The following is a 14,203-nucleotide window of genomic DNA, read 5'->3' as shown; positions in this document are numbered from 1 at the left end:
GATTGGAAGAGAAAGCAGTGGTCTTGTTGATAGGCACCAGCCCCTTCTGGTCCCAGCTGCCTTAGTCTTAGCCTCTGTTTGCCTTGCTGGTTAGAACTGTCCGTCCTACAGCTCAGCCCGCCCGATTTGCTCTCTGCCTCTGAGGCCACACTGTTTCTAATGGAATTTCTCAGCTCACTGATTCTTTTCTGCTATCCCTCAAATGACTCATGACATCTTTCTGTGAAGGGATTCTGGGTCACCCAGAAAGGAGCCATAATTCTCACTGAAGTAGGCTTTGTTTCTGGTCACACCTAAGTCCAGAGTACAAAGGAGTTTGAGTGTCGAGAAGCTCGGTTCAGGAAGTGAGAGATCTCTCCCTGTCTCTGTCTCCTGGTGTGTACAGATACACACATAAATACATAAAAACACTGTGTGGTCTCTTGAAGCCACATTTTGTATCCAATATGCTACAGCCTTTTCCATCTTTATCTGTTCAGATTACCCGAGGATACAGAATTTAGCTGCTCCTGAGCAGCGGTGGAGCTCAGTGGTACTGCCCCCCCCACTTACCTAGTGTTTATGTTAAACTCCCGACATCTCTCCAGAAACGCCCCACCCCAAGAAGGAGCTAGTGTGGTGGTGTGTACCTGTAATCACAGTCCTTGGGAGGCTGAAGCAGGAGGATTGCTCTGAGTTTGAGGCCAGCCCTGGGCAGCACAGTGACGCCCTGTCCCCCAAAGCCAAAACAAAACACTGTTGCTTGTAGCCCCCCCCATCAGCTGCTGACATCCTCATTTCCCCTGTATTGTGTGACTTTTGCTTTAGTCAATCAGAAACATAACTTCATCATCCCAGGGTGCTGTTGACTGCTCTCCGATTATTGACAGCACACAATAAAGCTCGCCTAGCAGGGGCACAGGGTCTCAGTTGCTTCTCAGGGTGGAAGTGAGAAGCCTCAGTCAGGGATACTGAGGGGGGAGTGCCTGTCGCCAAGCTTCTTAGCAGAGCCTGGAATGACATTTGACTCATGCTCAGTACTGAAATGGCATTGAGACTTCCTCCCTACCTGCTCCTCCAGGAGAGCCAGTGGGTTCTTGGAAGATTTAGTTGCTTTTATTTTATGTCAATGAGCATTTTGTGTGTATCTGTGTTCGTGGGTACTGTGCCCATATGAAGCCAGGAGAGGGCATTGGATCTCCTAGAATTGGAATTACAGCTGGTTGGGAGCCTCCTCATGGGTGCTGGGAACCGAACCTGTGTCCTCTGCAAGAGCAGCAAGTGCTCTTAATCGCTGAGCCATCCCCCCTCTCCCCCAAGGCGTTCTGCGTGAATGAAGCTGTGGTCCACAGAGGAACTTGCAGACATGAGCAGAGCTGGCTTAAGTTTTAGATGATACAAAGTTACATCCTTACACACAGCGATGGAAAATGCTACCGTATTACATCCTTACACACAGCTTTGATGGAAAATGCTACCGTATAACTTAGCTGTTGCTAAGGAGACAGATGTGGATGGAATGATTCATCCAGATGCTTTTTCTAGAGGCAGATTTGATGGAGGTACTAAAATCCTGCCATTCTCCTTCTGTCTGTGCTCTCTGCCTCCACCTGGTGGAAGAAATGCAAACAAATCACACTGACAAAAGGAAATTCACTTTTCCTTTGGTACTGCAGTTGAAATCTAGATAGCTTTGTGTGCTCCACCACAGACCTGCCTTACCTCCTCAACAGGAACGAGGTAAAATTCAGTACAGAAAAAAAATATTACGTATTGGGTGACTTACTTTTTTTTTTTTTTAGTATAATGCAAATTGCATTGGCCCGTGTAAACACAGGGAGGTGTCCCAGAATTCACGTGGTAGGTGACAAAGTGCTTTTAGGTTGTACGTCAGAAAGACAGTTCATTTGGAATTTAGACGCTAGATGCGGCCTTTGGGTAGCAGTTAGCGTATTGTATCTGCAATTTACTCGTGTGGCCTCTCTGGGTTCCTTATTGTTTGTATTGGCTACTTTTCTGTCATGATAAAATACAGTGAGCAGGGCGGCTGACAGAAGGAAGGGTTTATTTGGGATTCCAGAAGGAGAGAGTCCTTAATGGCGGGGGAGGCATGCAGGAAGTTAGATTCAACCACTAAAGTAAGAAAGTCGGTGAGGCTGTGAAGTATGAGAGCGCCAGGCTTCAGGAAGCAAGGGCTGCACTGGGTGAAAGTTCCTCCTGGTTCTTACCCTCTGAGGGAAGAATTCAGGGACAAAGCTCACCGGGCAAAGCAGGGCGTGAGTTTGCGTTCCACGGAGAACCCGGAGTGGGCAGGGCGTGTGTTCCCTGGAGAACACGGAGCGCGCAGAGCGTGTGTTCCCTGGAGCACCTGGAGCGGGAAGGGCATGTGTTCCCTGGAGCACCTGGAGCGGGAAGGGCATGTGTTCCCTGGAGCACCTGGAGCGAGAAGGGCATGTGTTCCCTGGAGCACCTGGAGCGGGAAGGGCATGTGTTCCCTGGAGCACCTGGAGCGAGAAGGGCATGTGTTCCCTGGAGCACCTGGAGCGGGAAGGGCATGTGTTCCCTGGAGCACCGGGAGCGGAGAACCTGGACTGGAGCGGGCTGACCCCTTAGTTACCGGGAGGAGAGGGAGGAGCCACCCAGTGGCTTTGGGATTGTGGGTTTTGAAATTTTACTTTACATCGGTGTATGTTAGTTACACCTAATGGGTTGCTACATTTTTACTTACACTTACACATTACCTTCTCATCCGTCTCTCAATACCCGGCTTCCTCTTCCCGGCTAGTTGTACTGGGTTTTTACTGGTATTTATAAGGTGAGCAGCAGTGTGTGTTGGGTAAGGTGACCCCTTTTCCTTCTGGATTATGGTGGGTGGGTTTTCTGTTTTTAGGGTCTTCCTACCAGTTTCTAGAAAAGCCCGCAGGGAAGAGGAGAGTATCACAATGAAGCCAGGGCCCACTGTGGTTGTGCGGCAACTGTGTCCTCCCTGGTCCTTCGTTTCTGGTACAGTAGAAAGATCCCAACTTCAGCTTCAAGCCCACCTAACCACCAGGCACGCTCTGACCACAGATACAGCCAAGATGCTGTGGCCGTTTCCTTGGTTATCTCCCATCTGACTCCTTGCCTACTTAGTCTCAGAGATAGGATGGGTTTCTCAGCGTTGGGAAGCAACAGTGTGTGTTCGTGCACGATCTCCCTCCCAGATGAGAGGGTAGTGGAGTTTCCAAGCTCTTTACAGGCAAACACTAGCCTGATATGGTGACACACACACCTTTAATCCCAGTGCTTAGGAGGCAGGGGTAGCGGATCTTTGTGAGTTCAAGGACAGCCTTGTTTATATAGTGAGTTCCAGGATAGCCAGGGCTATGTAGAGAGACTTCCCTCTTAACCCCCCAAAACAAAACAAAACAACAGCAAAAAAAAAAAAAAAAAAAAAAAACCCAAACCCAAATCAGCCCAAAGGCAAAGCTCTTTCTGTCCCCCGACCAGTCTCCGCCTCAGTCACAGTTCAGTTTGTTCTAGGGTCTCAGAGCCTTGCTTATCTTCCTGATGGAGGGAGGTGGGGGCTTTTAGGTGACATTGTTACCTACACAAGCATTGTGTGTGTGTGTGTGTGTGTGTGTGTGTGTGGCACAGTGGTACAGGTGTGCAGGCTAGAGGTCAGCTTTCTGAAGTAGTTCTCTCATTTTGCCTTGTTGAGGGGGGAATCCATCTGCCACGTTGCGTGTTCCAGGCTAGCTGGCCCATAAGCCTGCTGCCTGTGTTTGTATGTATGCTGTGTGTGCAGTACCTGTGGAGGCCAGAAGATGGCAGTGGAGTTATGACCAGCTGTGAGCCTCCGTGTGGGTGCTGGGAACTGACCTGGGTCCCCTTCAAGAGCAGCCAGGGCTGTTATCTGCCGCACCACCTCCCCAGCTCCCCGTTCATGATGCGAGGTCTGGGTCGTTCTCTCCTGCCCTTTTGACGTTACGTCTCCCGTCTGTTGTCTCTGTCTCCAGAAAAGCAGCTCCCCAAGCCGCCTTTTACCTGCCTTATAGGCAGGCGTGGCCGCAGCCTCCTTCCCCATGTCTGCTGTCCGCTTGCTGTCCTCACATGCTCTGCAGCGCCTAGCGGGTTGGGAGAAGGGGTCAAGGACATTCATGCTGTCAGCAATGGCAGCAACTGCAAATGACACACGTGTTTTTGTTTTTGTTTTTTCTCTCTAAAATCATTAACTCAGAAGGCAAACCAAACATTTTAAAATTACAACCATTGCTTATTTTATGTGTGTGCAGGGTGGGGGTGGGGGAACACACATGCCATAGCACGCTTGTGGAGGTGGGGGTGGGGGGGGTGGACAGCCCATAGAGGTCGCTTCTCTTTTCCAGGGACCCGATTCAAGTCTGTTTCAGGCTTGGCAGCCAGCACCCTTACCCATTGGGCCATCTTGTCCTGCCCTGCCCTTCCCGCCCCCAAACTGAAAATACCCACTGCCCGTGTTTTCTTTAAAAGAACTTGGGTGGCTAGGCTTCGGTTGGGTACCCTTTCTGGAAGGAGGATGCAGGTCTCTTGTAGACTTTACGAGGACTGTGACGTCAGTGACAGAGGCACGTCTTTTCTCTCTATTATAGCCATCCCTTGGAGTCAAGAAGCCTTCCAAAGCCCTGCTGTTTGTGGTCCTGAGCCCCGTGGGGCCTTACTTTTCCAGTGGAACCTTTAAGCCAGTGTCACTGTGGGCCAATCCGAAATATGTCAGAGCCTGGGAAGGTGGGACCGGGGACTGCAAGATGGGTGGGTAAGTCGGTCTGGGTGTCCGTCCTGACTTAGATCTGATGGCCGTGTGCCTTCAGTGGTGTGTGTGCGCACACAGAGCAGTGTGCCAAGGTGAGTGGCTGTTTGTGGTTTCAGATCTGGCTTTGTAAATGTGCCCATTGTTGGTGTTACTGGTACCCCCTCCCCCCACCGTGGCCGCAGTGACGGTGACCACATGGGACAGTGCTTTGAACAGTGTCCCTGAGCTCTGCTTCTCCCCATTTATAGGCTGGTCCTGGGACTGATGCTCTCAGCAGCCTTGGGTGGCGGGCATGCCTGCCTGAGGGGGGAGGGCGGGGGGGGGGGGGGCGGGACAGCCGCGCTTTGGTGATGCCTGGCCGTTCTCGTAGACCATGTCTAGCTGGCAAGCAATGAAAGAGCATTTGGGATGGGCTGCCTCAGGGTGAACTTGGCCCTGAGTTCAGAATGCCCCTCTGTGTAGAGGAGAAGGAGAAAAGCTAGGCTCTTCCCAGGTCCGAATCAACTGTGACATGCGTGTCACAGCCAGGGCAGAGACACTCCTGGGAAGTGACTTTCGATGATGTCCTGGGAGGTTTAGGGATGTCAGAGCCCAGTCACAGGCCTCTGACATGGAAGATGATGGGAGCTGGGAATGAAAGGTGTCCCCCAAGCCTCAGGTGTTCTCCGCTCACAGTGACGACCTTTCCCTCCTCAGAGCTTTTCTAGAAGGTGGCCTTCTCTAGGAAACTGTATGTAGCCAGCTTTTTTGGACCACCAGCTCCCAAATCATGCCATGGGTCTTTTATGAGTTATGAATACTGGACCATAGCTTATGCTCGTTTCTAGGTAGCTCTTTTAACTTAATTTATCTGGCTTCTCTTCATCTGTGGTTTGCCTCGGGGCTTTTTAACCTTTCTTTTCTTCCATATGTCCTGCTTTTCCTGCTTCCTCTGTGGCTGTCTGTCTGTCTGTCTTTCTGCGGCCTGGCTGGCTGGTCCCGGGCATCTCCCTCGCTTTCTCCCTGATTCTCTCTCATGCCCAGATTCCTCCTCCTACTTATTCTCTTTGCCTGCCAGCCCTGCCTATCCCTCTACAGCCTGGCTATTGGCCGTCCGGCTTTTCATGAGACCCATCTGATGCCTTAGGCAGGCAAGGTGAAACCAATGCAACACGTCTTTGCTTTGTTAGACAAACATTCTGTTCCACAACAGCTATAGCACCGGTGTCTGGGGGCCAGTGTCCAGCAGCACAGGGCTTTGAAAGGAATCCAACAGAGTTGGCGTAAGTGGGACTTTTATATCTGAGGGGTTTATGGGAAAAGGAGCTCTCACACTCTCTTGATGGCTTTCTTCTTTATTCTCTGTTCTCTTATATTCTTCCTATGCTCTTCCTCTGTTCTTTTCTTTCTGCTGTATACCTTTTCTCTACAGCTTACATGCCCCGACAAAGTTTTTGAGGCAGCATAGGAGTTACAATGTGGTTATGTTCTGTTTTTCAAGTGAATGATTACAATGAATACAAAACAAATAGTAAAAAAAAAAAAATAGCATGTTTCCCATATCCCTTACATGATCAAACATTTCAAGTACTACAGGTGAAAAACAAGTTATTCCAAGAAACCACATAATTCATGCCCAAGCAATTTGTTATAGATTAATTGTGTGGGCAGGCAAGCTATTCTTGTCTTTTACGGGCAGGCTGCATTTTGCAGTTACAAAGAAAGGGCCAATTACTTTTACTTATCTTGAAAGCTAATCTTATCAGGCACCTAAAAGGAATCACAAACCTAAACTTTTATATATGAAAAACAATTAGTCAGCTCTTCTTTAAATCGTTAGGGTACATAACTACTTACCGATAGCTTTTTTTTTATATATCAGGGTATAAGGAATTAATCGTCACCTTTGGCCATGAACCAGACCTAGCAAGGGGAGCTAGCAGCAGTCAGGCCATTTTGTATTTTCTACTCTAGCCTAATGAGTCAGACAGCTCAGCTAGGTGTCAGTGTGAACTTCGGCTTGTTCTCTGATGTTGTTTATCTTAAGCTATTAGCAAGGCGCCTGGTCTAACCCGAAGTTATTTTGAAGCTTTGCTTTTGCTAATGGTACCTGACTGCCTCTCTTCAGCATTAAGAGAATCAGAGCCAGCCCGGCTCCTGGACTCAGGTGCTTCCCTTTCATCATTAGCCTGAGTGGCTCCTAAGATGGTACTCATAGGCCTTAGTTGTGAAACATAGCCTTTAAGATGGTACTCATAGGCCTTAGTTGTGAAACACAGCCTCGTATTTTCATCCGTCAAAACTCTGTATAGGCTATCATTGTTATTACCAAATTAGACAGTAGCTTTAGGGAGGGGCCAACTTCTTGACAGTCCACAGGTGAAAATGCCCAGTAGATAAGCACACTATGTTACAGGCCGTGGAGATCTCCCCACATCCACTCATAGATGCCAGATACCAGGGAAAGAGAGCTGCAGCAAACATGTAACGGCCTGGGAGAGACAAAAGACAGTTCAGGGTCTGCAGTACCGTGGCCTTGCCTAACCCAGGTTGGGCCCTCAGAGGATTCCCTTCTACAATTGTTACTCACAGCTCCTCCGGCATGGCCAGAGGCTCTGTAGACTTGGTGCACTGGGTCTATCCCTCCAGTCTGTGTGTGTGTAACACTGTTGCATCTTTCTTGAATAGTACTTGCTACAGAGGAATGAGGGACGTAGAATCACAGCCTTCCTTTAAAAGAGGAAATGGGGGCTGGAGAGACGGCTCAGCAATTAAGAGTGCTTGCTGTTCCTCTAGAGAACCGGAGTTAGGTTCTCTCTGTATGTCAGGAGGCTCGCAGCAACTCGTGATGTCAGCTCCCTGGGATCTGATGCTTTCTTCTGGTCTTTCTAGGCACCTGCACATCACACACACACACACACACACACACACACACACACACACACACACACACGCACGCACGCACGCACGCACACACGCACACGCACGCACACACACATACACACGTGAGTGCCCACACAGGCAAATAGAGTCACATGTGGAGGGTGTATGTTTGAGTTACTGGAATTTCAGCGTTCCGGTTGTCTTTCATCATAAATGCCAGCGAGCCGAGGAAGGGACCATTAGAGTGGAATGCAGGCCTGAGGTGACACACGTTTGTCACCAGCTGTTTTTTCTTTTCCTGGCTAGCAATTACGGCGCGTCCCTTTTGGCACAGTGCGAGGCGGTGGAGAACGGCTGTCAGCAGGTCCTCTGGCTGTACGGCAAGGACGACCAGATCACTGAAGTGGGCACGATGAATCTGTTCCTCTACTGGACGAACGAAGACGGAGGTAACTGCTCTCCTATGAGGTGACATAGTTTGGTGACAGCCAGGGTACAGGGACTGGTGTGGAGCCTGTGTCAGGCTTGGTTTTATTTTATGTCCTTTTCCCCTGATATTTGGTTTGAGACTGTAGCTTAAAACTCAGCTGCTGGAGAAATGGCTCAGCATGTTAGAGCAGCGGCTGCACTTACAGAGGACCACACGGGGGCTCACGACTGTCTATCGCTCTAGCTTCAGGCGATCCGATGCCCTCTTCCGGCCTCCATGGGCACAGCACACATGCAATGTACAGATATACGGACTAAATGCCCACATTCATAAAATCAACACTTTTTTTTTCCTTTAAAAAATATACTTTTTTTCCTTCTCTGTCTTTAGTGATGACTCTTGCTTGGTTCAGTTGTTCATTCTGGCAGTATGTGCTAGTAAAACCTCTATCAGCTATGGGGGATTAGTGTACACTCCTCCTTTTTTTGCAGAACTGGGAATCAAACTCCTACATGCTAGGCAAACTCTCCCTAGAACTACACTTATGGCCCCCACTTGACTGTTTATTTTGAGGCTCTCTTTAGTTGTGTGGAGTAGCTTTAACTCACTGTGCACCCCATGCTGACCCTGAATTTGTCACCCTGTTTGAGGCCCCTGCACGGCGAGGTTACAGGCATGCTCTGCGGGCTTGGCTGGGACGCCCCTTTGACTGGCTTTTGATCCTGTGGTGCTGAAGACGTAACCCGGGACCCTCTTGCCTATCGTCAGGGCTCCACCGCTACCCCGTACCCCTCTCTCTCACTAGAGTTTGCCTCAGAATTGGTTTCTCTTTTACACATTTAGGCAACATCTCAGAATCCCTGTAGGCTTTCTTTGCATCTGCATCTCCATTTGATTAACCTACACTCTTAGGGCTGCCACCAAGCCTGATGACCCCAGGTTCAACACTCTCTACCCACAAGGTGGAAAGAGAGGACACCCCCCACCCTGCCTCCCAACTCCACCGAAAGCCCCGGCATCCATGTATCCATATATTCCCACACAATATAAACTGTACTCTTTAATATAACCCAGTGTGTATCCTGAGGTTGCCAGTAGATCGGGGTCCATTCACTCCTGTGGCCCCACTACATGTAAATTCTGTTGTTTCTTTTTTTTTTTACGACAAGGTCCTGTGCATATAGCCCAGAATAACCTGGAACTCACTACGCGGCCAAGGCTAGCTTTGAACTTCAAATCCTCCATTCTCTACATCCTGAGTATGGGGGATTATAGCATACCTGCCTTGAGGTTTTTTTGTTTTGTTTTGAGGCAGGGTCCCACTCTGTAGTCTGTACCCACCCAAACTTACAGGAACCCTCCTGCTGCAGGCCGTGGGATGCTGGAATGATGAGCATGCGACCCTCTATGTGACTTGAAATTCGGGGCTGTCTCTAGCATCCTGAATGCTCAGTGTCTGCCTTTGATATGAAACGGGTTCAGTGGAATGTTGGCAGTTTATATGGTGTTGAGCTAACCGATCCCAGGCAAGGAACAGAGCAGACCCTCGTTAGGGTTTTGACTGGCATGTGAAATTTAGGAGCACATTTTCAGACCTATTACAGTTTTTGGTTGTTTGTTTCACAGTAAGTGATTATAGACACTGAAAATGTGAAGTGAAGTCAGGGTGTGGCTGGCTGTTCGTTTTTTTTTTTCACACCACCGTTAGGATGTGGAGACATGCAGATCCTAGGGACTCAGTGACCAACGAAAGACCCTGACTCAAGAACAAGATGGAGAGCGATAGAGGGAAGGACTCAGTGTTGCCCTCTGGTTTCTGCACGTATGCGCACACCCACATGCACACATTCGCCCCTCACACATGCACATGTATGTGTGCTTACACACAGACCACACACACACACTCACTCATGCATGCACATGTACACACACACACACACACACACACACACACACACACACACAAACACAGAATTAAATGATATTTTAGGCACCCAGTCTTGGCCTCAGTGAACATTTTTAAAGGCACTTGTTGCTTTGCATAACACCCCGCCCGCCCCCCCACATTTACTTTATTTTGCTGTGGGGGGCGTGGTTCACGTGAGGTTGAGTGCAGCACAAGGTGAGCCTTACATTCCATCTAAGGGTGAGGTGGCCCTGGGCGCCTCTGCTAGGCTGTGTCTCTGTTAGGCTGTCTCTCTGCTAGGCTGTGTCTCTGCTAGGCTGTCTCTCTGCTAGGCTGTGTCTCTGTTAGGCTGTGTCTCTGCTAGGCTGTCTCCCTGCTAGGCTGTGTCTCTGCTAGGCTGTCTCTCTGCTGGGCTGTGTCTCTGCTGGGCTGTGTCTCTGCTGGGCTGTCTCTCTGCTGGGCTGTGTCTCTGCTGGGCTGTGTCTCTGCTGGGCTGTCTCCCTGCTAGGCTGTGTCTCTGCTGGGCTGTCTCTCTGCTAGGCCGTGTCTCTGCTAGGCTGTCTCCCTGCTGGGCTGTCTCCCTGCTGGGCTGTGTCTCTGCTAGGCTGTCTCCCTGCTAGGCTGTCTCTCTGCTAGGCTGTCTCCCTGCTAGGCTGTCTCTCTGCTAGGCTGTCTCTCTGCTAGGCTGTCTCCCTGCTGGGCTGTGTCTCTGTCTCTGCTGGGCTGTCTCTCTGCTAGGCTGTCTCTCTGCTGGGCTGTCTCCTCCAGCCCTGGGCACATGATTCAGCCAGACACACCAGGCACACTTTTGCTCCTGCTGTTTGTACTTGGAAATGTAAGGAAACAAAATTTATGCTGGGATTTGAGGGCCTCTCATGAAGGTATCTCCTTGGCGATGCTAGAGAGGTGGCTGTCGCCAGTCTCTGTGCTTAGGAGATGTCTTCCTCCCTGCCCACGCCGGTCCCTGACCCCATCCATCCAGCACCGCAAACCACCACAAGCACAAACAGAGAGATCATTCAGAAACAGTGACACCACCATTTATGGGAGATACCATGGACCTAAGTACCACCTGCATTACAGCTCTGGAGGTTGTCCTGGTGGCTAATTGTTCCTTAGAGGTCACAGAGCGTTCTTGCATGGCTGTGGGTAAAACATCAGAGTGGGAATGAGTGGCTCCGGCTCCGCCTCCTGCAAAGCACAGAGTACTTAATGAGAGCCAGATGTTGTAATCTGCACAAGCTCCTTCAGTTGGGGCGAAAGGGGGCGACTGGGAGTGGCCAGGGTGTTTCCAGGCTCGACACATTCAGTTCTCAGTACCTGTGTCTGGCAGCTCACAGCTGCCTATAATTCCAGCTCCAGGAGCCGGCCCCGCCCCGCCCCGCCCCGCCGGCACTCTCTCTCTCTTAACAAACACACACACACACACACACACACACACACACACACACACACACACACACACTCATCCAATAATAAGAAACAAAAGGTGTCCTCTCCCTTGGGCCTCTTTAGTCCTTTTTCTGGGTCAGCCACGGTCTGGCACAGTCCTTGCATGTCCCTCCTTGGAGAGGGAGGAGGGAGAGGAAACTGTGGCTCACAGAACTTAGGGCAGTAACCAGCCCCCAGAGTTCGCTGAGTGACAGGCTGCCTCTGTACGGCTGTTTCCCTCCCGGCTCTGGCCCCTGGGAGTGTGTTTGTGGTCGCAGAGGAAAAGTGAACACTTCTCACCCAAATGTTGTCGTGGTGTCATCGGTTCTGTCTGGGAACCAGGGGAACAGATGTTTTGCCTCTTGACTTCAGGCTGGTGGTTACAGTCGGATGCTAAATTCATTTCACACCACAGCCTTTGCACACGGCAAGGGCTGCTGTTTGCTTTTAACTCGGTGTTGTCTTAGAGTTGAGCTAACTGGAGGAAAGGTCTGAGTGTGTGTGTGTGTGTGTGTGTGTGTGAAAACCGCACGCTCACACACACATGCACGCGCACACACATTTCTGTGTCTAGCTAACGAGCTATCACAAAACACACTTATTCTGAGATCATTAACACTTGTAAATTGCAAGTAGCCTCGGGAACATTGCCAGAAGCAATTTCTCCTTTCTAGAAAGCAATTTTCAAACAATGAATAATCCCTCCAAATCAAACAGCTGTAGCCTAGCAAAGACGATTCATTCATTCATTTTGTAAAATTAAAAAATACTGTAGGGGCCTGGGGCATGCCCCAGTGGTTCCGAGCACTGCTTTTTCAAAGCATCAAGGTTCAGTTCCCAGCACTCCTGGCAGCTCTAACTCGTAACTCCAGTTCTGGGGTCTCTGGTGCCCTCTTCTGGCCTCTGTGGGTACTGCATGTATGCAGTATCTATAAGTACAGGTAGGTGAAATACCCATACACATCAGAATAAAACAAAAAACCTTATAGTCGACGCGAGGCCAGGCATGACGCAGGGACTGGGGCATACAAAGATGGACAGATCTCTATTCTGGTAACTGTTAGGGAGATAAAGAGCTTAGATCCACCCCACCCTGAGACATAGTGTAGTGATCCTTGATCTGTGTGTGGTCATGGCTTCTACTCATTGTCAGTAGCCTGGGGAAATCCACATCTGTTTCTCCTGTAGCATCAGGATTGAAGTGCGTTACTTCTAAAGTTTTTAACTGTATTTAAGGGCAGCTGCCCCACAGCTTCTGCTTGGTGTTCCTTGAAGCGTGTTTGTGAATCCCTTCAAGCAGGTGATGAGTAATAGATAAGGCATCTTCTATAAGGTTCACATCTTCATCAGGTGGCAAACTAAGGCTTGTTGGACCACATTGCTGGAAGCCAGAGGTGGGAAGGAAGGGGAGACGTTGACCACTGAAGATGGCTTTTTAAGACAGGGTTTCATGTAGCCTAGTCTAGTCTCAAATCCCATCTAAGGATGACCTTGAACTCCCAATTCTGCCTCCACCTCCCTAGTGCTGGGATTACAGCCCTGCGTCATCCTCACCCATTTCCTGTGGTGCAGGGATCATACCCAGGCCTTCACATGCATGCACTCTGCCTTCTGATCCACCAGAGTACCGGCTTCTGAGAGGGGCTTGTGTAGGCGAGGACCGCCTACTGCTTGCAGCTGGACCACTGTGCCTGGACTTCTTGGTGGAGGGCTCACTGGGTCTTCATGTTGGGGACCAGCGGTTCACCTCTTGAGATTGTGCTCAGAGGTTCTCTTTTCTTTTGCAGAGCAGGTGCCTCAGCTCACACAGAGCCCACTGCGTTCAGATCTCTTGGGGAAAGACTGAACCTCAGTCATTCGCACCAACGCCTGTGTAGCTTATGAGGCCGGCGACGTGGGCTTCTAGAAGGCAGTGTGCCAGCAGCACCAGGAGGAATAACCTCGCGCGTGCACATGCGCGCACACGCATGTGTGTGTGTGTATGTGTGTATGTGTGTCTGTTGTGTGTGTGCATGTATGTGCATGCATGTGTGCATGCGCACACGAATGTGTCTGTGTATGCGCACATGAGAGAGAGAGAGAGTGTGTGTGTGTGTGTGGGTACATTGCTTGTGGAGGCCAGAGATTGAGGTAGAGTGTTTTCCATCTTATATTTTGAGACACGAGGTGAGCCTAGGGCTACTGATTTGGCTAGACTAACTAGCCAGTAAACCTGTCCCTGCCTCTGCAGCACCGAAGTATGACCCCTCCATCCAGCATTTACATGGGTGCTGGGATCTGAACTCAGGCCCTGCTAAGGGCTTGCTACCAGTCATCCCCCTGCTCAGGCTACCCAGCTCTGAGGTAACAGGCTCCTCACAAGTGCTGTGTATGGCACTGACATGGATCCTGTGTTACGTTTGTTGTGCTAAGGGCCAGCCAGCTTTTATCTATAAGGAATTATTTTGATGCGGATCCTCATCTTGAAGAGCGTTCCTTAATTCTCACTTCTATTTATTATTTCGCGTGGGTGCATGAGTACATACCGCACATTCCTTAGTGTGTACGTGTGAGCTTTCCACATGTGCAGGTGCCCTTGGCAGCCAGAAGAGGGTGTTGGAACCCTGGGAACTAGAGTTACAGACGGACGGTTTTTAGGTGCCCAAGTTAGGTCCTCTGCAAACATAGACAGTGCTCCTAAGTGCTGAACTGCCACCCCAGCCTTTCCTACCCTTAGAAAGCATTTCATTGTTTCACTGCTTAAGGATACGTGGAAGACAGATGAGGGACTACCTTTTAGGGGTTTCCAGAGGGTTGGACTCGGGGAGAGACTCTGAACCTAGTG

At 50.0% G+C, this 14,203-nt stretch overlaps 1 protein-coding gene across 4 annotated transcripts in view; it reads left to right on the top strand.

Moving 5' to 3' along the window:
* Bcat1 (branched chain amino acid transaminase 1) overlaps window positions 1-14,203 on the top strand; it is a 74,671-nt gene that overhangs the window by 47,267 nt on the left and 13,201 nt on the right. For all 4 annotated transcript variants that reach the window (XM_013115522.3, XM_040743589.1, XM_005072930.3 and 1 more), the window contains exons 6-7: window positions 4,590-4,753; window positions 7,919-8,061. In XM_013115522.3, the coding sequence (XP_012970976.1) occupies window positions 4,590-4,753; window positions 7,919-8,061 (307 nt within the window). The remainder of the gene's footprint in view (window positions 1-4,589; window positions 4,754-7,918; window positions 8,062-14,203) is intronic.

This window comes from Mesocricetus auratus, unplaced genomic scaffold (assembly GCF_017639785.1).
Source record: "Mesocricetus auratus isolate SY011 unplaced genomic scaffold, BCM_Maur_2.0 Super-Scaffold_100001, whole genome shotgun sequence".
In the NCBI taxonomy this organism is placed as follows: Eukaryota; Metazoa; Chordata; class Mammalia; order Rodentia; family Cricetidae; genus Mesocricetus; species Mesocricetus auratus.
Note: the sequence above shows the minus strand (reverse complement) of the source record. Positions and strands in the feature narration are given on the sequence as shown.